Source organism: Sparassis crispa, assembly GCF_003851025.1.
Source record: "Sparassis crispa DNA, contig_000004F, whole genome shotgun sequence".
NCBI lineage: Eukaryota > Fungi > Basidiomycota > Agaricomycetes > Polyporales > Sparassidaceae > Sparassis > Sparassis crispa.
The window spans coordinates 995,441-1,018,430 of NW_020939751.1; the positions used below are offsets into that span (position 1 = coordinate 995,441).

General features: G+C 54.5%; 9 protein-coding genes across 9 annotated transcripts; 6 read left to right on the forward strand and 3 right to left on the reverse strand.

The window, feature by feature from the left end:
- Positions 1 to 286: 286 nt before the first annotated feature.
- SCP_0503420 (hypothetical protein) lies at positions 287 to 2,498 on the forward strand (the record flags this gene model as incomplete). Its single annotated transcript, XM_027758406.1, has 4 exons — positions 287 to 815; positions 896 to 1,063; positions 1,108 to 1,750; positions 1,805 to 2,498. 4 exons carry the CDS (start codon positions 287 to 289, stop codon positions 2,496 to 2,498), a joined length of 2,034 nt encoding a protein of 677 aa, XP_027614207.1.
- Positions 2,499 to 2,972: 474 nt separating this feature from the next.
- SCP_0503430 (hypothetical protein) lies at positions 2,973 to 4,931 on the reverse strand (the record flags this gene model as incomplete). Its single annotated transcript, XM_027758407.1, has 3 exons — positions 2,973 to 4,094; positions 4,141 to 4,799; positions 4,847 to 4,931. The coding sequence occupies 3 exons, from the start codon at positions 4,929 to 4,931 to the stop codon at positions 2,973 to 2,975; spliced, it is 1,866 nt and encodes a 621-aa protein (XP_027614208.1).
- A 4,323-nt stretch (positions 4,932 to 9,254) lies between these two features.
- Positions 9,255 to 11,225, forward strand: SCP_0503440 (predicted protein; the record flags this gene model as incomplete). Its single annotated transcript, XM_027758408.1, has 1 exon — positions 9,255 to 11,225. One exon carries the CDS (start codon positions 9,255 to 9,257, stop codon positions 11,223 to 11,225), a length of 1,971 nt encoding a protein of 656 aa, XP_027614209.1.
- A 1,345-nt stretch (positions 11,226 to 12,570) lies between these two features.
- SCP_0503450 (hypothetical protein) lies at positions 12,571 to 13,076 on the forward strand (the record flags this gene model as incomplete). The annotated part of the gene is made up of 3 exons (XM_027758409.1): positions 12,571 to 12,586; positions 12,646 to 12,728; positions 12,783 to 13,076. 3 exons carry the CDS (start codon positions 12,571 to 12,573, stop codon positions 13,074 to 13,076), a joined length of 393 nt encoding a protein of 130 aa, XP_027614210.1.
- A 1,160-nt stretch (positions 13,077 to 14,236) lies between these two features.
- SCP_0503460 (hypothetical protein) lies at positions 14,237 to 14,652 on the forward strand (the record flags this gene model as incomplete). Its single annotated transcript, XM_027758410.1, has 2 exons — positions 14,237 to 14,299; positions 14,356 to 14,652. The coding sequence occupies 2 exons, from the start codon at positions 14,237 to 14,239 to the stop codon at positions 14,650 to 14,652; spliced, it is 360 nt and encodes a 119-aa protein (XP_027614211.1).
- A 749-nt stretch (positions 14,653 to 15,401) lies between these two features.
- Positions 15,402 to 16,270, forward strand: SCP_0503470 (hypothetical protein; the record flags this gene model as incomplete). Its single annotated transcript, XM_027758411.1, has 3 exons — positions 15,402 to 15,572; positions 15,637 to 15,739; positions 15,789 to 16,270. 3 exons carry the CDS (start codon positions 15,402 to 15,404, stop codon positions 16,268 to 16,270), a joined length of 756 nt encoding a protein of 251 aa, XP_027614212.1.
- Positions 16,271 to 17,178: 908 nt separating this feature from the next.
- On the reverse strand, positions 17,179 to 18,992 carry SCP_0503480 (Polyporopepsin; the record flags this gene model as incomplete). Its single annotated transcript, XM_027758412.1, has 11 exons — positions 17,179 to 17,370; positions 17,431 to 17,475; positions 17,526 to 17,644; positions 17,699 to 17,832; positions 17,889 to 18,081; positions 18,137 to 18,162; positions 18,222 to 18,333; positions 18,387 to 18,417; positions 18,472 to 18,569; positions 18,624 to 18,651; positions 18,708 to 18,992. The coding sequence occupies 11 exons, from the start codon at positions 18,990 to 18,992 to the stop codon at positions 17,179 to 17,181; spliced, it is 1,263 nt and encodes a 420-aa protein (XP_027614213.1).
- A 779-nt stretch (positions 18,993 to 19,771) lies between these two features.
- On the forward strand, positions 19,772 to 20,563 carry SCP_0503490 (hypothetical protein; the record flags this gene model as incomplete). Its single annotated transcript, XM_027758413.1, has 4 exons — positions 19,772 to 20,080; positions 20,138 to 20,200; positions 20,252 to 20,392; positions 20,447 to 20,563. 4 exons carry the CDS (start codon positions 19,772 to 19,774, stop codon positions 20,561 to 20,563), a joined length of 630 nt encoding a protein of 209 aa, XP_027614214.1.
- Positions 20,564 to 20,950: 387 nt separating this feature from the next.
- Positions 20,951 to 22,069, reverse strand: SCP_0503500 (hypothetical protein; the record flags this gene model as incomplete). The annotated part of the gene is made up of 2 exons (XM_027758414.1): positions 20,951 to 21,710; positions 21,774 to 22,069. The coding sequence occupies 2 exons, from the start codon at positions 22,067 to 22,069 to the stop codon at positions 20,951 to 20,953; spliced, it is 1,056 nt and encodes a 351-aa protein (XP_027614215.1).
- Between the last annotated feature and the right edge of the window lie 921 nt (positions 22,070 to 22,990).

Below are 22,990 nucleotides of genomic sequence, written 5' to 3' on the forward strand. Positions count from 1 at the left end.
GATGGATGCTAGGCAACCATACATGGGAGCCATACGCCCACTGCAAGGAATTGGCCGCGCTCGACGAGTACTTCACACTAATGGGTGTGAAGGACTGGAGAGCGCTGCCGCGCAAGACCGCGCCACCTGTGAAACGCAAGAAAAAATAACCACAAGTGGAGGACCGGACGCGTATAACATCAAAGGATGTACGCATCGTGTCCACATGACAGATCACGTGAGACGCCGGCACTTGCCCGGGTAACTACTCGTGTGGCAAGGCCACCGCTCCCACACTCCTACCACCATGTCCCAACCAACATTGCCAATGGAAACCGATGACGACGAGGCAACAACAAGCCGCCCCGCCACACAACAGCAAGGCCGACCAAGGTCGACATCCCCGCAGCTCCAATTTGGAACCGCGGTGATGCCACAAGCCCTACTGCAACCACCACCGCCACCGATCGCGATACGATCGATGGCGGCCCCAGCGATCGCAACCACATCGACACCCACAGCACCAATGGGTGCTGGGAATGCAGCAGTGATGCTGCCACCACTGCCGATCCCGACAGTGGTGGAACGGTGGGTTTCCTTTGGGACCCACCAGTTCACGCTATACCACACGGAGGTGTGCACCGTGTGCTACAGCTACCTCCAACACATCGCGATGGCACGCAACACGGCCCCCTACCAGGAAGCCCACACAGATGTGCTCAATGCCGAGCAGCACCTGTTCTGGGAGCACTTCCAGACCTACACGGCCTCGGAAGGGGGAGGATGTGGTGATGTTCCCACGCAGCAACGCAACATGGAGCTGCAAGCACAACTCCGTGCAGCAGAAGCAGAAGCAACCACTCAGTGACGACAGGTCGACGACCTACTAAGGGAGCATGAACGCCTCCTCAGGCAGATCACGTCGAGTTCCCAACCTCGATCGCCCCTGGACTATCACGGGCGACCGAGCGGGGCTCCACGGAGACAACCATCTCCACTGGAATACCTACCTCCCCCGAGGGAGCGAAGGTATTCCCCGCCATCAATGAACAGCAGCTTGTGCCAGTACTCACCGCCGTCGAACGTGAGCAGATCGCGACATCGATCCCCGGCGAGATACTTGACCAGGGGAGCACAGCGATACGCACCCTACGCCGCGGCAAGTAGGCCGAGCTCGGCCACACAGACACATGCCTCCAGGGCCACCACCAAGGAGTGGTGCCCCTGGATCGCTGACCAGTCCTACCTTGGGACCGCTGGCTGGCTACGTTCCGCGACCTCCAGTTGGTCCTGCCCCTGCCTCAGTAAAGTCGTGCGCGCAGCGAGCCTATGAGCACCTCGACAATGATGAGTCGGAGTCGGAGCCGTCCACAACAGATGGCGACAATGAGCCCGATGACGCCGAGGTCCAGCGGCTCAACAAGCAGCGCCAGAGGAACCACGGCCCGATGAACTTGCCCAGGCAAGGAGCATCGAGGAGCGACGACAAGGGGAAGACAGTGCCGCGGCCGTCAGACACCGATAACGATGTCTCGCTGGCCCCGCACAACTGGCCTGATACGTTCCCCCTACCGGTCAACATGCAGCCGTGGAAGGCGACCGAGTGGTACAACTTTGTACCCCGGTACGTCCACAACTCGCAGTGCATCATCGATGCGGCCCACGGTGGTGATGATGGCATGCGCACCCGGGTGACCGACCTCATCTGGCAGATGCAGCAAGATGGACGCTTGACCGTGTCCCATGGCATGATGAACCTGCTCATGTCATGGTGATGTCACGGCAGCTCCGGAGTAATATACCCGCCAATGGTTCCGCCTCCCAGCCGGATGACCAACCCCACCAGCTCATCGACATTCGACAAGTGGGTGGCGTGGTACGCACAGAACCCGAGCCAGGTTCACTGGGCTGTCAGGCACTTGAACAATAACTGCTCGGAGGCCCCACTACACCAGGACCTGGAGGCGATGTGGCTTGCACGCCGCATGGCCCCCATCATCCCACTCGGCGTACCTGCAATGGCCCGCAATGTGTTCATTGAGCACACTGCGGAGCTGTTCTCAATCCCCGGACTGTACGCGTGGATCGTACAGGTTGGGCATTACCCCATGGCAAACAACAATGAGCCGGCTCCGTTCCCTCACTCATCCACCCAAAATTCGTCCATATACGATGTCGCACGATGGTACGCTGCCTGCAAATTCCATCCCATGCGGATTGGATTCCTCGAGGAGTTCCACCATCGACACCGCAACTACATCCTCGGATGGGTCCTCGAAGATGTGACCCCATTCGAGGGACACTTCCTGGCGGACCTTCGTGACGGACGCCCTCAGCCGGTACCCCCGACCCACGAGTTGTTATCACTCATCGATGAGGACATGGCAATGCAGCTGCCAGACCCCGAACCACCCACACTCGGCACTAGCAACGCCCCTGCTAGCAGCAGTCAGCTAGGTCCCAACCCCAGAGCAACCCCCGAGGCTAGTGACCCTAACCACGACATGGGCGGCCACTAGCTCATGCTGGCATGCCTCCCATTGATGTGCCGCTGTGGGCCATGGCTGGGGATGCGTACCCTCCGTGTGCTCGCAACCAGCCTGTGTGTTCTGGCTGTGTCTGTCATCGCCTTCGCCCGTCGTCTTGCCTCATCCTGCTGCCCCGCCTTGCATCGCTGCCTGCGTCATCCACTCAATGGCGCAGTCAGTGTTATGGTCCCGTGGAACGTGTCCAGTGGGGGAGGGTGTAATGTGCCGCTGTTGTATTGCGGGGCACAAGTACCAAGCAGTACTTGTGCCCTAATCTTATCTAATCTCATCTTGTATTATGTAACTGTTGTATACTGTTTGTATGCACTCTGTGTGTATCGAGCGCGCGTCGGTGTGTTGAAGTCAGAGACTTAACACACCACGACCTTGATACACACACGACGCTCCAGAATAGAGCTTGGTGCACTGTATCTGAGGTTCGGTGTGATAAGGCCTCGCCCCCCATTACAGCTTTTGACCTCGGGCATCATATCTGACTATGCCGAGGAGCTGTTGGATGCTCTGCGGGTTGACGAGGCAGTCGAGGATGAGCTTCAGGATGTCCTGGAAGGAGTGGTTGGTGAAGCCTGCAAAGGTGCATACATACTGCGACACCTCCCAGACGAAGTCCATTGCAACGAAGGCGACCTCAGAGGTCAGGTAGCAATACTGCGCGATGATGTCTCTCTTCTGGGACTTCATTATGTTGAAGGCAACGAAGGAGTAGGGGGCATTGTTGATGAGCTTAGAGTCGTAGAGCGGGCACGGGTGGTTCATCATGACTTCGGGGATCTGGTGTGCGCATTCTAAGGTTTTCGCGATCTTCGTCATCAGGTATGGTTGGAGAACTCGGTCATTTGTGCTTGATCCTAGCGGCATGATAGCAACACGGGCCATGTCGTGCTTGCCCCAGGCATCCATCAGGTCACGCGCCAGGTTGTCGATGAAGAAGCACGGCTGGTGCCCATAGATGTCAGGGAAGCCCTCCGCAGGTGTCGGCGTGAGAGTCAGAGCCAGAGCGTTCGGAACTGCTGTAGCCACCGGCTGTGTCTGGTGTTGGGCAGCGGCGGCTATCTGGGTGATAAGGTCCACGCGAGATGTGGCGTCCTGCAGATTACTAGTTACTTGAGGGTCCACTTTGTCCTCTGGTTGCGTTGGCTGCTGGTTAGCTGCCGCGATCTGGGCAATGATATGCATGTGGGATGAGTCCTTCAGCACATTTAGGAAATGTCCTGTGCGCGGGTGCGGTGTGTCCACTTTCATCGTCGTGGCATGCAAGCCTTTCCTTCTCGGCTCCACGGGTGGAACGTTTGGAGCAGGCGCGATGTCGGGTGTCTGGGTGTCAGGGAGTGCCAGGGCGCTCTCGAGTTGGACCTTCGGCTGGTGAGGTATGAGACGGTGGGGGTCCCTTTGCACGCAGTCCTCAGTGGGGGAGGAGGGGAGGAAGGGGTCATCGGATTGAGAGAGGGGAGAGGAGGTCCTCGGGGAGATTTCCTCATCGGTCTGGTATTCCCCGGGTTCCTGTGCTGGTCTGGTCTGCTGCAGAGGAGTAGCGGGCTCGAGAGGTAGCTGGTCATCAGGGATGAACTAAAGTGGGTAAGTGAGGGTAGTTGGTGTTGTTGTTCGGACGTACGTGCTCCATCTGCTCCCACATCTCCGCTTTATTGTGCAGTGTTAGGTGCAGGGGGTGTTGCAACTGAGGCTCCTCGAGAGCGCGTTCAATGCTTCTGTTACGCTTCGCTATGCCATCGGTGTGCGGCTCGGTTCTGCCAGAGGTCTGGTGGTTAGCTCGAATGTCGGTATTCATCTGTGGGGCGGGACTCATCGGGCCTGAGATGCTTGTCTGGCCTTGTTTCGGCGGCTCCTCTTGAAAGCCAATGTACTTGGACAGCGTCACGAGCGTCTGTACTTGTTGTTCCTTTGTGAGTCCTTGGATCCTGGCAAGCATCTCTGCTAGCGGGATATCATCCCGTCCTGGAGCCTCATATGCTCCAGAGGTCCTACGAATTGCTGACATGGGACAAGGGGTTGTTCGAGCATCATGGGGGATCGTGCTGTCGATCTGTTGAGGTACAGAGGGTTGCGCGATGGCGGTCATGGTAGCGAGCATCGACATGGGTACTGGAGTGTCAGTGCTCGCGGAAACACGGGGTGGCTGCATCGTCGTTGTTGCAATCGTGGTTTGGTCCTCCTTGGTATCAGTCTTGTCCTGCGCTGTGGGGGCTGCCTTATGGGCATGACGGCCGATTTTGGAAAATTTCAACGGCTGCGGCTGCGGCATAGTTTCCGTGTCTGTGGTTTCTCGTTAGACGTGAATTTATTGGAGCGGGCGTATCTACCAATTTCTTCCTGGTTGGATTGGGCTCGTTTTTCTTGGCGGGGTGCCGCTAGGAGAGCGGTTTGCTGGCGCATGCGGCGGGTCATTGGGGAGGGACGTACTTCGCTAGGGGATTTGCATGTCTATTTGTTTACGTCGTTCCGCGGCATATGCGGTTGCTGGGCTGTTCCGTCGGCGCGCGTGTAGAGGCTCGACTGCACCGTGCCGTAAGGCCTCATCGTCAGGTATGTGGTAAGGGTCCGGAGTGGTTGAGACTTAGCTTTTAATGAGGTTGTAGGGGTCGGTTCGGCATTCCTGCGGTCTACAGTATTCGTGCATTTTGGAGGGTAGGGCGTGTTATGTCGCTTTAGCTGAGGGGCAGGGATGTCGTCATTGTCGTTCTCCTGTTCGTGCAAGGTTGTCGTGTCTAATTTTAGATCGGGCGGCCGGCCAGCGGACGATATTCGCGTCTTCTCTTGTGTGGGAGCTGTTTGCGGAGTTGTTGACAAGATGGTTCACTCTGCGTTAATAGGGCATCGGGCGCAAGGTTGATTCATATAAACAAGCTGGTACAACAGGCTAGGAATCGTGGGGAATAGTAGTCTCTGCGTGTAGTCATTATGGGGCATTTTGTTTGTGAGAGTAGGCGCTTACACGTGTGGTTCGGAGGTCATGCTAGGTGGCCCATGCCGCTTGGGGGTTTTGTGTGATGCTCATCCAATCACGTTTGACAGAGATGTATATGGTTTCTCCACGCGTTGTTTCGAGGATCTTGAGGGTGATGTTGTGAGTCCCGACATAACATATCTCTGTGATAATCCCCTTCCCCAGAGGGTGGACCTTGATATGGGATCCAATTCCGATGAGTCGGTATGCTGGGAAGACAACTGTCCATGGGGTAGATGGAGTGGGGATTCGATGTGGTCTGTCAATCCATAGAGTGAGTGTGTCGGCAAAGAATTCGATAAGGGGTCTGCTGGAGGTACATGTGTCAGGTCGTGGGCAGATTTCCCCTAGGGGTGTTATGTCAGACGGGTGTGGTAGTGCGATGTATAGGCCTTGGATTGACTTTAAGATTGGATTGGGGGGTAGCAGTTCATTGCGTGGAGGCTTTGTAGAGAGATGGAAGGGGGGTAACCAGTACAGGAGGGATGGCGTAGTCATTGTCCTCTTTTTCATGATGGCCATTGATTGTTGCTTTAATATTCTTTGAATGCGCGTCTGTCGCGTAATTACGCGAGGCGCTTGTTTGCTTGAAATTGGTATTCGGCTGACTTTTCATCAACATATTTCGAGTGGCAGTCACAAGGGTTGGATTATAGGGGCCTCTAGAATATATGGTTTTCGTTCTTTTAGGTTTCCGACAGAAGGTGTTCAGTGAACTTGGCATTTCCCTATGTACTTTGTCAACTAGTCATGTGCCACAGGGGCCTCAGGCCGCTCCGCGTGGTTAGTTACATAATGATGCCATTGTGGGCGATGTCAGTAGGGTTAGGGTGGAGTTGTCGTGTACAGGGGGGGGTATGGATTCAGAATGAGTTTCGTTGGGGCTGGTTACGTGGTTGTGTATGTGTGTGAGTCTGAGGACGAGAGTCCTTGTGCAAAGTGCACGTTTTCGTGTGTATCCCAGCGGGGATTAGGGGAGCAGCACTGAGCGTGTCAAGTGTGTCCGTTGGTTGATTGTCTTTGCGCCTGTTAGCTTCCCTTGTTATCCCGGGGGATTACAAGGTACTAGTCCCCTGGACCACGTAGAGGTCGACGCAGGGCTGAGAGGTGTGGTATACCCTCCCAGGGGGAGACTGTGGTCTTGGAATACGCGCACGAGCGCATCCCTAACAAGGTACTTCGCCAGTCCGCTGTGTCGAAGTGCAAGCATCGAAATAGCTGTGCCAGTTCCGTGTAAGACGAGAACAACTCCGAGCGCGATAATCACCTGGATATAACTAATTGAAGATCGGAAGCGCTCGTTACCTGTTGCCTGAGGTGCGCCCTGCGAATGTCATTGGAGTCAGTTTGGAAAATACGCTCAAGAAGAGGAATGTACAGTGTACCGTGTTCTGATCGTTCGAGGACGTCCCTCAGGCCGAGCGGCTGCGAGTAAGCCTGCATATTGCCGCTCGCATGTACAGGTGCGCAATTGGCATCGTGGGCGAAGCTTGCTTTCGTGCCCTTCGTAATTGGCCTGTTAGAGAGCGCGACGCACTTTTATTAGATGCGGTGAAGTTGTCGCCGTTCCAGCTGAATTTGATTGGTGTGGTCCTCAGGAAACCGCAGAAGAGTGTTGTTGTGATTGACTAGCTGATGCTTGCTTGGTAACAGAGACAGGTCTCACGAATGACTTTCTCTCCGGACAGCGGACGCCCGGAAAGACGGGATAAAAAGTGCTATGCGGAGACCGTTATTAATTCCTTTTTCTCAGAACGGTTACTCACCTTGTGCTCGGTGAGATATCTTGTGTTGATAATATCGATGATCAACCAGCGCCGTTCAGAGTATGAGCAGAGAGCCGTTCAAGGAGTATATGTGTCTTGGCATCGACTAGACTTGAGAGATGAGTCGAGGTATGTCGCCACAACTTGGGACATCACACACACGCCGTACCTTCATGCTCACTATGTTCCCTCGGTGTCATGCACATGCCGTCGGGATTCCGGGGCGAGTGGCATCTTCGATGCAAGCTGCGCAATAAGAAGTCCACGAGAAGTGCTTCCCAGAGAGTGCATCCCAGAGTCTCTGCGCTGAGCTCCCGGTGAATCTGTCTGGCCATCAGGCATGCGCCAGGCCCTATCGCTATCGTGTGGAATCGCAGGGAGCTGGGTACCTCGGCGCACCGCGATTCAATGTTGCGCATGTGGTATAGCTGGGAAGTCATGGATAGTTCATGATTACTGATCTGTGTACGCTGCGATGGCAGTCTGGGAGAGACGGAAGAAAATAGACTACGAGCGTAGACCAACACCGGCTTCCGGATATAGGTTTAGGACCACCCAAAGCGGATAGTCAGCCATGTGGACGAAGCGACGGATAAAACGACAGACCAGAGACCAGCCTTGCCCCGGGCGTCGTCTGCAGCGGCCGTCTATCTCTCTCCCCAGTCGCAGGAAAGTCTGTCAACGTCCAGAGGGTCGTGCGCCGCTCTTGCCCACGAAGAGCCACAGCACAGCGTGCAGCGTGTCCGGCAACGTTCCCCGCTATCACTCCAGACGTCATCGCTCAAATTCGTCCCCGGCACTTTCTCCACCGCCTTTCATTCTTTCAGCTTTAATTCGCACCAAGTAGATTTTGGAACTGGTATCGAGTTTGAGGTGGGTCTTGCCATTCATTATTTTTCGCATCGAGGGCGGGTACCGGGTGGGTTATTACCCGGTGCATGGACCTATGAGCTGGAGAAACGCCATGGGTGGGTGTGGGGCGGGGGACCACGTCGTGCGTGCTTGGTCGTTCGCTGTCCCACAGGTAATTTGCCACCGGAATTCCCAGATCGTGCATCTCGATGGGCCGACATTTGATTCCATCAAATCTCGTCCTGGAGCGTAGAGCTCCCGGAACGAGGGCTCGTCAACGGCATTGTCGTGCACGGTGGATGTAATTGCAGTATTCAGTTCTTCACAGGGTGGTGATTGCCCTAATTATGGCGTCGATAGCATCACCGCTGCTGACGTTTATTTTTCAAAAGCTCCAAGTCCTGTGCAGGGTGGTCGTCACCCTGGTCATCCACTGGGCTATAACTCGGCAATGAACTTGGGCTGACATTGGCCAATGAATTGCAGCCTGTACATGTGCAGTACTGTTACGTCTGTACAGGTCCGCCAGCCAGACTGTGCAGCTCCACAACAATTCCGCTGCTGATATTGATTCCATCGACAGTGTGTCGAACGTGTGTGCTGTGTATCTCAGTTCCGACCCCCTCCACATTCCCATTTGCGAGTGGCGCCGTTTCCTTCGTTTCCTCGTCTGTTATGATCAAGATCAGTGATGTATTGCTGAGACGTTTTCATTGCAGCTTTTGTCCTGTCGTCTAATAACTGCTATTTCAAGCTGGATCCTAGCCTTGTGTTGGCGTCGTTCGTCGAACTTTGTGGAGCGTGTCATTCCGAAAATATTGTGAGTGCTCTTGTTTGTAATATTATTTCTACGCCCCGGAGCAGCGCGGAGGGACACTTTCGAGTCACGACATACCAAGAATAACCGCACAACATAAATCCATCCCGAGCGGACCACAATTTTACTCACCGAACGTGTGCACTAGGATTACTGTGATTCATATCATTTTTTCAAAGGAACGAAGCATACGAAACATCGATTCTGACCGCTTACTTCTAGTCATCAATTCAAAATCCCGATTACAGCCTTCCGCATTGGATTCCTCATTCTCCCTAGTAGACACCGTTTAATACTTTTTGCACCTTAATAATCCCCGGCGAAACACCATGCTCATCTTCCTCATCCCTGGCGCCCCGCGTCCGAACGTATTCTTCACCGTCTCCCTCGCAGATCCGTGCGAGTACGTCCCGCTCTCTCCCGGATGGGCCGCGCAACTGCACGCCCTGCAAGCAGACGAGCTCGATATGCCCTCCTCCGTGCACGCGCTCGATAAGGCCACGTGGCTACTCGCGATCCTCACCGAGGTCACGTTCGACCTCACGACGCTCACCATCTCGTGCGCCTTCACCGATGGTCCGCCGATCGAATGGCCACTCGACGATCCCGCGTGTGTCCGGATGCTCGAGGACGTGCTTGCGGACGTTGTGCTCGCGACGGGCGAGCTCGAGCGCGAGCGCGAGAAGGAACTGCAGACCGAGCGCGAGAGGGAGCAGCAGACCGAACCCGCTAATAAGGCGGAGCTTGTGCCTGCGGCGAAGCCCGTCAAGCACAAGAAGCAGCGCTCTCTACTCATGTCCCTCGTGTCCTCCCTCAACAAGCTCACACAGAGTGTCTGCGCTGACAGCTCCGCGCCCTCTGGGCTGCGACGCACCTCCTTGTTAACTGCCCCCGCGCCTCCGCCCGGTCGCCCGCCGCGCGTATCACTTCCCCTGCATCGCCCTCCAATATCCGCGTTCCTGCCGCCCAGCAGGAAAGTCCCGCTCCCCCGGGTCCCGCCTCCCGCACCGTCGATCTTGTACCAGCACCGCGCGCGCTCCGCACTCGTCGAGGTCTTCCGCGCCTCGATCGTCCCCGCGCTGCGTGCACGCATGGTGCCTCGCGCATACCGTGCTTGGGCCGCGCAGAATATGCTGCAGCGCGTAGAAGGCCAGATGACTGCGATCGTCCAGGACGCAGGCGGCGTCCCCGCGCTCGGCGGCGAACTCGACCTCATGCGCGGCGCGCTCCCCGGCACCGGCAGAGGCGCCAGGCGCGTGTCGTCGTCCCCGTTCTTCGACGATGAGTTCGATGACGCGTCCCTGACGGATAGTGTGAGCACCGACACAGACGGCTCGTCGGTACACACCCCCGTAGACTCTCATTCTAGCTCGCCCTTCGATCACCCCGAAAAGCTTGCAGCGGGACACGGCCCCGCTCAGCAGCTCCCGCGCACCCCCAGCCCGCCTGTATTCTCCAGGGAGGACCTCGCAGAGTACACTGCGCTCTCGGCACAGTGCCTCCGTCTGCGGCAGGTGCTCGCGCGCGCGGAGGCTGCTCAGCTCGACGCGCAGCACGACGAGCGCGCGTTCCTCGCCGTGCTCGAGGTCAAGAGCCGCCGGCGCGCGTGGTCGAACCGCGCGTACCTCGGCGGCGCGCACTACTCCGGCATCGGCCTCGCCACGCCCTTCCGCAGCTCCCCCCTCGCGCGTTACGAGCCCGTCATGCCGGCTCGCCTCGCTGAGGTGGGGCGTACGCGAGAGCGCCGGCAGCGCGAGCTGGACGTGTGCACCGGCGAGATAAACGTCGCAACGCTTTTTCCGGTTTGCGAGGAGGAGGAGGAGGATGACATGCTCGTCGGCGGTCAGAAGGGCGGGTATCAGTACGGACAGCTACTTGGACCGCCCGCGATTACGCGCAGCGGCGAGGAGGGTAGCCTCGCCCGCCCTCCGATCCGCTCGCGCACGCTCAGCATGCACAGCCTTGACCTCGACCTCGTGCTTGTGCCGGACTCGCCGCGCCTGCAGGCCGCGTCGCTCCCGCTCCCGCTTGCCCCGCCGCCCGCGCTGCGCTCCCCCCCACCAAGCATGAACGTCAACGTCAACGTGAAGCCCATGAGGCCCGCTATGCTCGAGCCCCGGACCAAGTTCGCGCTCTTCGAGCAAGTGGACCATCCCGAACGCGTCCTGGTGGACGATGCTGTGGAGTTTACCCTCGCAATGGACCTTCCCGCACCCCCGCCCTACAGCAGGGTGCAGGTGCAGACACACGGGAATGTCCTTCCCCATGTAAAGGAGTGGGATGCTGCACAGAGTCGGTGACGGCGGTCTGGCTGTCGGTTTCGTATGGACTCGGACGATGTTCGGTAACGGCTTTCGACGTGCGGTGCTTTGCGCCGTATCGGTCGCCTCTATTTTGGTTCTTATTCTCATATCTCATAAACGGATCCTCACGTCTGCATACCAGTTCACGCATCTCATGCTCATGGCCCCAGCCAGATACAGGCTCGACGCATCCACATACATCACAGCACACCACATATTCGTATTCGCATTCGCATTGTATCATATACCACAATCGTTTCTCCTTCGCGCACTTACTATCTGCCCCTTGGGCATCTACATCGCATTTAGTATCCTATTCCGTTCAGCGTCCGCTGCTCCCACGTACGCACCACCCTGCATCTTCGTCACTTCCCTCTCACACCCCCAACTCTCGTCCACACCTCCACCCCCAATGCCTCGTACCCGCGCGATTTGCTTTCGCACTAATGCCCATCCCGTTCGCTCATGTTCAGATCGCCTCATGTCATTGATGCTTGGATGCTTGCTTGGTTTTTGCTAGCTTGATTCACATGTACTTGTAGCTGCTTACCATGGAAGGAATCAATGAGATGTGGCATTTTCGCGAACTTGGGGATCTAGTCGCAGAGCATGATGCTGTCGTCATGCTGCACAAGTGCAAGTGTAACAACCTCAAAGACCACCAGTGGTGGCCAAGTGCCACCGAGTTGTCCGGCAAATAGATACAAGGCACTCCTCCGCAGTGAGGCCTTCCGAGATATCAACCAACACAAAGAGGGTGACTATGTACTTTCTTGGGATTTTGAAGGCGTTAATGAGGGGCGACCTTTTTGTTGTAACTTAAGGGCATGCACCGATCCCGGGCGTCCGCTTGGCCTTCGCCTCGGCCGGCGGCGGCAGCGTCACAGCGAACAACCGGAATTCGCCGAAGCGTGACAACTCGTTCCCGGTTTCTATCGGTCCGAACCCGCAAAGCGGACACTAGTACTTGCAATTTTGGCGGGCGGACGCCCGGGACCGGTGCAGGCCCTAAGGCCTAAGGTCTCTCGGTGGTCTCTCGGTCTGAGTCGGTCATACTATGTCCATATACAGCAGCTACTGCACCATATACAATAATACATGCATCCTGCTTTGTCATCTGCCCAAATGGTGACCGGTCAATGACCGGTGAAATCCGTGACCCTGACCTGACCTGACCTGACGAACACTGTTCTTCGCCACTATAAGGAGACTCCCGCGGCCATGTCTCTCTCAACTGTACTTTACTCGTTCTGTCAAGCACGCATTACGCCTCCCTGTTATATGCACAGCTCGTCTGTATTCTCAGAACGGTGAGAGGAATCACCTTACCCGGGATCGGCACATGGATGGGTATCAAGGTAACAACACCCCCTTATGTCTGATGGATAAAGTAAATATGATGAGAAACACCTGTCAGGTCAGGATGAGAGCAAAAGCTTGCTGAATTCATCATCCTCTATGCGAGTACAGGCAGCTGAGGCAGAAAAACAAACGAAGGAGGTACGCAGATAGCCCCTTTTTTCAGACTGACATGCAGTTGATACTGTATTGCAGGGGCAGGATGAGGAACTTTCTCCCCATGAGTGCCTCAGACGTCTGTGGCTCACGCGTGATCGCATAGCTTTCGCTTGTGGGTTCGAGGGTACAAATTGGTTGGAGATGAAGCACGAGATGGAGAAGAACCCTGACGTTGACTGGCCAAAATACGTGCACAAGTCGCTGGCCCGTTGGGAAGTCCCACTCGAGGAGTTCCGCTATATCCTCAGCATGCCGGAATACTTCGATGATCCTGCTGACATTGATAAGCTACCTGTACTTGTAAAGTTCAGTTGTCGCCAGGCAAAATAGCCTGTATGTACACATTCAGGGATTCTTGTATGCAACCTTTACTTTCTGGTACTATAGCCTCTGTGACAAGCATGTTGGGAGACAGAACGGAACTGAGTCTCCAGCTTGCTATTAGACAGTGCTATGTCTACTGCCAGGAGGACGACTCATCCTTTGATGAGTGCACGGGCCTAGCTTTCCATGCCAATCTTTGGAGCCGTCACCACAGAATCCGGATTAAATCCGGGTATGAATCGAACGGCGCAACTACACCTAGTCAACGTGGCTCATCTCCTCCCATACCAGTCCTACGACGATGTTTTCGATACCGTTACTTGGGAGTCTCCTGCCTCGCCTTCCAACGACGTTGGCGCACCCGTTGCACTCTCAGGCCCTGGGCAGCGCAGAGAGTGAAGAGGAGCGCGGGCCAAATGGATATGTTATAACGACCGTCTGGGACCCAGTCAATTGGAACTCGCTGAGACCGAGGACGTGCATGTATCTTACTTGGTCAGTACGAAGGTGAACCTTTCGGTCACCTCTTGACCCCATGCATTAATGTCCTAGAATGGGTTTTACAGTATGCAGTAGAGTGCGTTGGGATCGTTTCTGTGTCGATATTCAATAGCCTTGCCCTTTTATAATGTAGGATGTCAGATTTTCATTCGGCGCCTCCGACCACGAGAGTTTCCAAACTGGGAAACTTTTGGCCAAATTGGTTCTGATCTGGCCGCTCGATGATCAGTGACTTTTTCCATTCCGCGTCAACACAGTAGTACCTCGGACGACCGTGACATGAACGACTAGGCCTCCGGTACCGCGGTTCGTCCATGTTCAGGTTTAAACGTCTTGTACCGTCCTCACCTTTCTCGGTCGCGCATCACGACCAAAGAGTAAGTGTCTCTATCGTCGCTCTGACCTTGTCTATGTGCAGCTATTGAATCCATCTCATCGCTACTAATGCCTCTCCTACGGCGCCGCAGCCCTCATCGAGACGTTTGACATGTTCTTTCAGCCTGTGATCCAGCAAGTCTTGGACTCATGAGTTTGTGTCCCGGTCGGAGGAGGGAAGGAGGGAGATATATTCCGGCTTTATACTCGGAGTTGCTTGCGTAAATTAAACGAGGCTCCCACAATCGCATGCCATACACCGTGCAGACATAGTATCTTACCACCTTGTCATGGACTGGTCTACTAAACACTACTGGCATAGTATCTTCACCCGCGATAAGGATGACGAACAGGTGCGCAGAGCACTCTCCTCTCTGCGATCAGTCTCTCAATCGTGGTGCAATCAAAGCCTCGGCCTGAGATCCTGCCATCTGATTTGCAGGCCCTCGAACAATTCGTGCAGAAAAGGTACGATGAGGCTATGCATAAATTAGAATTGGCAGAGGAGAGAGTGCATATATGTACGTGGAGGCTCGAGGACTACGAGATAGCATTGGCCACACACAAAACGCGCAGAGAGAAAATCCGGGAATCCTTCGGAGGCGCGAAGTCGCGTGCGACCGCTCCCGCGCTGGTTGGGCTCCCGGCGAACCTGAGTGCTCGACAGAGCCAGCGCCGGCGGCGGAGCCAACTGAGGATGAGTTGAGGATGCTGATGGAGGAGGCTCTGCGGCTGCTGGATCCGGATTCAGAGAATTGGTAGCTCGACGATACGGACTCTCACTTAGTCTCCGAATCAAACTTCACTCGGGCGTGGAAATCGTCTGGAAGCACCGTGCAGTGGTGGGCTAGGAGGAGGGCAAGACAAACCTGAAATGCATTGGGACGCCATGGATAAGGAGAGCGACAATCGGGAAAGGACGACAACGAGGAAGATGAGATGTAGCACAGTATTTCCGCATAGTACCGTTTCACCGTCCGACCAAGGATAGTAGAGCGCTGATGGTCCAGATATCAGGCTGAGGACTGCAACTTGCAATATGGTGCCAAACGTTCAGAGGAACCGTCTCCTGAATATAACTAATTGAGATCGTCTTCTTGGACGTCTGCCGTGGCGGGGTATTTTCCCCCAGGAAATCTGCGGTCGAATATTTGCAGGCCATCGGACTCGTCCACGGCCGCCTCGAGCTCTGGAGTTCCCTTCGCCGTGCGAAATGACATTTTGTGTCCACTCCAGCTTTCCCGCAACAATCTGGCTCCAGCCACCTTGCACGTAGAGATCAAGAGCCCGGCGGGCGAGCCATTGACGAGAAGACGATGAGAGCAGAGAACGATAAAGAGGCTGCGGAGAGTCAGAACGTCAGAGGTTGTTTGGCTACAGCCTCTGATCGAGATCTGCTACAAACAACCTCCTACGGTTCGGCGCCGATTCCGGTCTCGTCTCCCAAACCATAAAATGCCTGGCTCATCGCTTTTTCCCGGGTATCATCTGGTCGAAGCGTTCGGACCAGACGAAGACTATGAGCAGTGCGACAGCGAAGTTGAAGAGGAAGTGGTCTATGTAACGCTCGATCTCGGGACTGTGGAGCCAGCTCTGGTACCAAGCACCTCGTCCTACCGTCTTATCGTTCGTCTTCAGTTCCTGAAGTTCGGTTGTTTTGGTCTCAGCTACTTAGAATTACTTCCTATAGGGCTTGGATACGCCCACTCCGTATTTGCAACTATCTGGTACCACATTTCGAGGACAGCACGAGTCCTTGTTAGGTACCGAGTTGTTATTCACCGAGGGAAAAGGTACAGATGTCATGACGCTCCACTTTGCATTCGCACTGATCTGGCACAGATGATAATGGCGACCGTAGCAGGAAATCCCTCGTGCACTTCGGCTCGACAGAGCACCGTATCCGCTTCAAGGAGGTGGAGCTGCAGGAGAAAAATACTGGCATAATATCCAAAGATTGGGAAATCAGTTCCACAGTGAGGAAGAGAAATCCCAAGACCATGAACCACTTGTTGGGCACCGTAGACAATGACGCCTCGAGCTCTAAGGATAAAAATCAGAGTGGGTCTAGCAAAGCGAAGTCTAAGGCAAAAGGGAAAGGGAAAGGGAAGGGGAAAGAGAAGGCAGTTGGTCTACCCGAAGATTCTGCCACCCAGTTGCCTGGCGATACCCAGGCTCGCACAAAGTCTGGCAGATCGCAGTCGAAGAAGAAGGACAAGGGAAAGGGACGAGCAGTGGAGCCACCTATACCGTCCTCTGCCAATGTACCTAGTGATGCTCCAGCTGACGGCGGTCCCCAACCAATGGATGTCGATGACGGCTAAGATAACAGAGTTTTCGTACGCCCCTTTCTGTACGGGATGTAACAAGCTGTGTGAGCGCCTTTCATAGGAATGGAGAATAAAGCGGTAATGTGCAATTGGTTCTGTAAGCTGCCTAATTTCATCACGCTGACGACATTGGTTCTCTAGGTTTGTGAGGCAGTGGAACTGTGTCCGCCTTTCTAGTGTTCTCGGAATATACAGAGGCAGTTGTCCGTGTAGCTTCTGTCTTCGTTGTATTTTCCTCGGTCACTTTATTATGTTTCTCTCAAACATGAGGCCACCTCAGGCCTCAGGCACCTAACCTGGTTCGGGCAACCTGGCAGTTTGTCCTCTGTAATGCTTCCACCGATTTCTTTTGTCTTAACAGCGCGGTCGGGTGGACCCTGACGTCTGATTTGGTCTCAAGGCAAAAGAAAGCGCATAGTTCACATTTAGGTCCATCATGATCCTGCCCGGACAGGCCGGACGATGTGTATTTGTCAGTTTCCTCACGACTGCACAAACCAGACATGGTGTTCCTAATTGTTCTGCGTACACACAGCAAACAACGTACCGGAATAGCACTAGACTTCTGGGCGTAATGCAAGCGCTCTACGATTTCGGAGTCAGGGATGGTGGCCGCCAGGCGGAGAAAAACGTAGGATGTGGCATTCCGATTTCATAGTGTAAAGGGGGCATTGCGGACAAGTGGTTCAAGTGGCGCTCCAAATAACGGGTGTGTGCATACAATATGGGTGCGTTGACCGGCTTGCTAGAGCGTCGATTCCAAAGAACAACATAACCAAGTGAAACCCAGTGATAAATCAAAAAGAACGACTGCATGATATGTCCCAGTAAACGAGGAATGCATCCCACGACGACCCCACTACCAACATGCACAGAGAGCACGGAGCACAGAAATCCACGGATCAGTTCGAGTTCGCATGCGTATGAACCGTCGGCGCGAACCCAACGCGCTCGTTGCCCACATCATACACGGCGTAGAAGCGCTCGAGGAACTTCATTCCGTTGATGAAGTCGAGTCCCTGGCCTGATGGGCTGCCGGAGTCGCTGACTATCAGGTATATCGCGCCCGCCTCGCCTCCGAGGGCTTCGTTCAGCTGCGACCAGGAAGATGATAAATCAGTACGGAGGTATTACATAGTGGACGGCAGGCGCACCACTCGCGGCCAGATCTGAGCATTGGGGGTGAGCTCGTAGCGGTTCTATGGGGCGGATGAGCGTTAGAATCGGCATGCGGGAAAGGCGGACACACCCCGCCGATGTCGAAGTACATGCTCTGGAGCTGCTCGTACTGCGCCGGAGTGATCTGGAGCAGGCCAGTCGTCTGGTCCATCGTCGCACCCGTCGCATTCTGGTACATCCCAAACGCATCTATTCAAAAATTGTTGAGGTCCAAACACAGCAGTCTGTGGGCTGTCGACGCACCAGATGCCAGCAGGAGCAACGTAGTGCCCGTATCGACGATCCCAGAGGTGGTGTCCAATATCAGCTGGTCGCCGTAGTACACGGACTGGTCGATGCCCACATAATTACTAGCAGGCGATGTCGAGGTGATTGGTCTAACAGAAAATCAGTATGAGCATCCTGTGAGTGACATAGCCTATGCTTGACGTACACGTATTGTAGGTTACCACCGAACTTGCTCTGATCGACGCCGCCGAAGCTTATCTCGCCGCTCGTGCTGGTGTCGGACGGCGAAGTCGCAGGAACAAAGGAAATCCCTACCTCGTAGTTACTGATCAGTCCTTGGGTCCATGCGTTGTCGAGGACGGTCGGAATGCATGCCGTCATGTCCGTTACGAGAGTTCCTGTAGGAGGGGCGATCATTTAGTGGCCGCGCTGTGCGAACTACAGGCTACTTACCGCAAGTTAAATCCTGCGGGCCGATGCTGTAGGGTGTGAGTAGCGATGAGTATTCTACATAATCTGCCCATGGGCAACGACGAACCCCAAAATACCGTCGACGCCGTCAAAGCCCTTGGACAGCAGCGCCGCGCCTATAGACTGGTTCACGATGGTGAGGGAGGGCCCAAGTGTCATCTGGTCAATAACCTCCCTGCCTGCATACGAACCATTCAGGATGATGCCACATCATTTCGCGGAGTGACCTCACCGAAGAAGGCACCTGATCCGTAACCGACTAACTGGTTATCATAAGCACTTTGCGAACGAGGGAATTCAATATGGAAACAACGCACCACTAAATCTCCCGTGTCGACGGTCGTGCTGGACTCGACATATGGCTGGCCTGCACCTACCCAAGTATTTGAGCTCCCGGTATCGATCAATAACGAGTCTGGTGTCATCAAATCAGAAAACATGCACTCCAGACATCATCAAGACAGCTTACACTCGGTCGGAGGGTTGCCAATGTATGCCTGCAATCGGCAATACCTCAGATATCGGTAGACAGTGATCAAACACAGGCACTCACACTCGCGACGTAGCTTACTGCTTGGGCCGTAGCGGGAATGTTGAAAATAGATCTGGCTTGTCCAGTGTTGTTGGGATTCATGGCAGCGTATAATCGAAGAGCCTGTGCGCGTGCTTGGTCCAGCTGAACGAGGTTCGCACTAGTGGGATTCATGATCCTCGTGAACGGCACAATCATGGATGTCGGGACGGCGAGTGGGATATCCAGTGGCAAACGGTCGACGATGACAGGGCTGGCAGCCGCCATGATGGCGGAGAGAACCGCAACAGAAATCCGAGGAATCATGATAAAGACAGGAAGGGTTGCAAAATGCCAAAAGAATGTGAGTGTGAGAGTTCACTGTGATGTACAAGCTATCGTGAGAAGGAGTGAGCGAGAAGGAGAAGGAAGAGCGAGAGACAGCAGCTCACGCGTTTTGAAGGTGTTGGCTGACAGGATGGACGCTCATCGCAGCAGCATAGCTAGCTAAAAACGGGGAATCAGTCCAGACTCCAATCTCACTATACCAGTTATTTCGGTGTTCCTCTGAAATTTCAGAAATACTACAGAAATGTGGCTGTAGTCACCTCAACGTATGTTTCTTCAGCCATCGCGATATGGATTGTAGTAATTTGTTAGCTGGATTCAGTCACGGTGCTAATCCCTATAGAACTATTCGCAACATAACCAACATGAACAGTATATGAAGCAAATATGGCCCACGAATAACTTCAAAAACCTCAGCTTTAGACATGATAACCATCGAGTAGTGTCGAGTGTGGGGGTCAAGATTCTTCAGACTCAATTTGGCAGGTCACCAAGTTGAGGTCGATCGCGTACGAGGCACGTGCCCAGCACGCGTCTGACAGTGGCGCCGTCCTGGTCCTCGTCGACGGGTTGGGTGCTGCCCTCTCCTCAATAATAGTCGAGCTACCAAGGTGAGTATTCTATTGTCTGTATGACTAGATCCGTTGTACTGATTTTGAGACGACTGCCGTTCAAGATACGTGTGCATGCCGACAATGAACAAGCTCAAAACTCAACAGCGGTCGTCAGCAGGAAGCTCAACCCAGAATCCCATCGCGATGGCGCAGACAAGCGTGCTTCCGTTTCAATCGGCCTCCGGAGGATACAGCTCCCTACCTGTTACCGGGGAGTCAACTCCCCCTCAGAGCCGCACTATGATGTATGCCGTTATCGCTCCGGCTACACCAAGCACAGCCTTGACGAAACCGGCCGACACCGCAGTACGTCTTCGGTCTGCTGCTGCACTCAACTCCACGGAGCAATACTGGGCTGCCCGTGCACTGACTGCGGAGGCGGCTCTGTCTGTGCGCGCGGCGTTCCACCAAGAGGTCTACGTGCTGACGGAGTCACACGAGGAGAAGCGCGCGGTGAGTCATATACAACGTCTTCAGACTACAAGTAGTGGTGATTATATTTCCTAATAGCATGAACTTGCCGAGCTGCAGCGGATACACGACGAGCGGCATGCGAAGCTGGAGAGACTCGTGGTAAAGCGGGACTTAACGTCTACATAACTCGCTAACACCCTCGCTGCCCAGCTCATACTTCTCGGCTGTCTCTTTGCATTTGTTTCTGCCATCTTGTATATCCTGTTTCGCCAACACACGGACTATCGCTCCTCTCGTTGGTGCCTGCCGTCGCATTTCACGATACCCGTTCTATCACCATTCACGTCTGTGGTGAGTTCCGCTATCGTCTCATCATGCGTATTCTTAAGCCATCTCCTATGATAGGTAGAGCATGAGACGTCGGTATTTAACACGAGATCAATCACAATTGTTCTACTCGTACTGGCGGCGTTGGCCTACGCTTGTTTTCGATATTGGCTCTCACATTTAAGGCACCGATGACCATTACCTCGCAAATATTGTTCTCGCGTTCTGGTCGAAATTCGCGGCGGGGCACCTTGTCCACCCGCATGGTTGTGCCGGATGTTTAGAGTGAAGATTTTCAAGCTGCAGTAGGACGAAAGCCTCCATCTGAACTCGAGCTATAATGTATTCATTCCTCGATGAAAAATTGATACTGAAGACAACAGCTACATTGACAGATTGGCAGGACACTGAATGCGTAGGAGAACAAGAAATCGGGGAAGTTTATGCTAACGACAAGCCAAGGATGTAGCAATACAGCATTGTCATGCAGGGTTCGGAGACTCATCATCTGTTGTACATTTTACTGCTGTAGCGGGAGGTATCAAGGACTAGCGAGAGCGGACTGGTAACGTACAAAGCATTTCAAGGCGTGAGCTGGAAGGACGTCGTAAGCTGACTCCACAAAGCCGATCTGATTGCGTCCGTCTCAAGCGTTAGGGACTTCCAACAGTGCGCACAGATCTGGTATGAAACTGCAAGTTGCCCGTAACTGCAAGCCAGCTTCGTTAACTCCTTCCAATCCTCCACCGGCTCTCGCGGTCCCGTCTTCCTCGCGAATACGCTCGCGATATCGCTCCAGCAGTGCTGGAGACCCTGTAGGCAACCCTCGTGCCCCGGGGTCACAGTGAAGAGGGGGCATTTGGCTGCATAGAACATGTGCAATGTTCGCAGACGCTCGATGCCCACGATGAGGCGTTCAACGTCCGCATGAGAGAGAGGGGCAATGTTGTGCCCGACCGCGGGCCCACCGAATGTCCAGCTGCAGCGGCTGAGCTCGTAGAAGATTGGCGCGAAGATCTGTGGCGTTGCACAGTCGGTCTGGCGGAGTAGGGCGATCACGCTTGCGGGGTGCACGAGCTCCTCGTGTTGCGCGGCAGTCGGGTTGTACAGTGGGTTGAGCTCGACTTTGCCGTCCATCACGAGGAACGGCGACGGGTGCGGGTGCAACTGCCTCCGTTCGTCCATCTTCGTGTCATGGCTCGTGAGCGTGTCCGGCCATTCTCTCCGTATGCGCTCGATGATCTCCGTACGCGTGCGCGCGAGCTGGTATTTGGTCGTCATGCAGAGAAGAGTGGCGAGCGCGGGATAGGTCTCGACCGTCAGGTGCGGGAAATCGATGCGACTATATTCAGAAAATGTGTCAAACGCTTTCAATTTCAAAGCGCGTCCGATGGTGTGTACTCACAAGCCATCGTAGATAATGTTCAGCAGCGCCTCCATCTCTTCCCTGTCGTCTTCGACGTGGATGTGCAAGCATCCCCGCAGGAACGCCTGCTTCTTGTCCTCCTTGGGTTCGAAGAGATCCTTGAACACAGGCGAATGTTTGGATAGCAGTGACCGGTGAACGCAGAAAAGCGTGCTGCCAGAACTTATGATGATGTTCCCGTCGTCGAAGTACAGGGTCGGATGGTTCACGAGTGCTTCCGCTGGGTCCTCCTCGTCGACGCGTGCTCGTTTGCGATCGGGTTGAGGGGATGGCATTGGGTATCAAGCCAAAAATGCTCCGTTGCTGTGGACGAAGACCTTGTACTAAGGAATAAGGTTGGTATTCGCAGTACTTGCGCGAAATACCAATGCAGCGATTACGTAATCACCATGCATCCCGACCGCATGACGTCAAATAATGAGTACTGAGGGAAAGTAATACCTTAATGCCAACAAAATGTCAATGTAAACTAATATATAAAGATCAGGGGGCAATTATAATTGATGGAGTCACTTGCGATTGTAGCGATTCAGAATCTCCATGCCACAAACTTACGGCCTCTGGTCTGCATACAGTTGGGGGTCATGGAGCTGATGCTACATTGGGAGACGGTTTTCGCAATGATAAGTTTGAGACATACCAGGACAAGTCTTGACATCGGCAGATTGTGTCGCTGCTGCGATGCCTTCGTGCGTATGCGCGAGTCTCTTCTCAATACAGTAAGTCTCAGAGGACATATAAATTATGTAAGGACATAAAACATAGGGTGAGGAGGTTAGGGGCCTGCTCTTCTGTCTTATCCACGAGCTTTACAGCCTTACACACCCGCCAAGGGCTCCGAACTGCAGCGTCATCGTAGATGCGTCACGACGAGCAAACCTCAATGTGGACCCAGAGCAGCCGCAAGTGATCACAGGCTCGAGGCAGGTCTGGTCGACTTCCCATTTCTGTGCACCTCTTTGCGCCCGCATACGTCAAGAAGGAGAGGCCAAGTCAATTTACAGCCTCGAGAGCAGGATCAAGAAGCATTTTTGTCTCGAGAGAAGACCGGAAGAACTCTCTGACGGCGGTGCGAAGCGACCCTCCTATGAAGCCCCGCATACACGAGGCCGTCATTATCGTACAGACGCTTCCGAAGAGTGGATTCATACACGTTTCTTTAAAGGATGTGGTACGCAGGGCGCAAGTGCGAGACA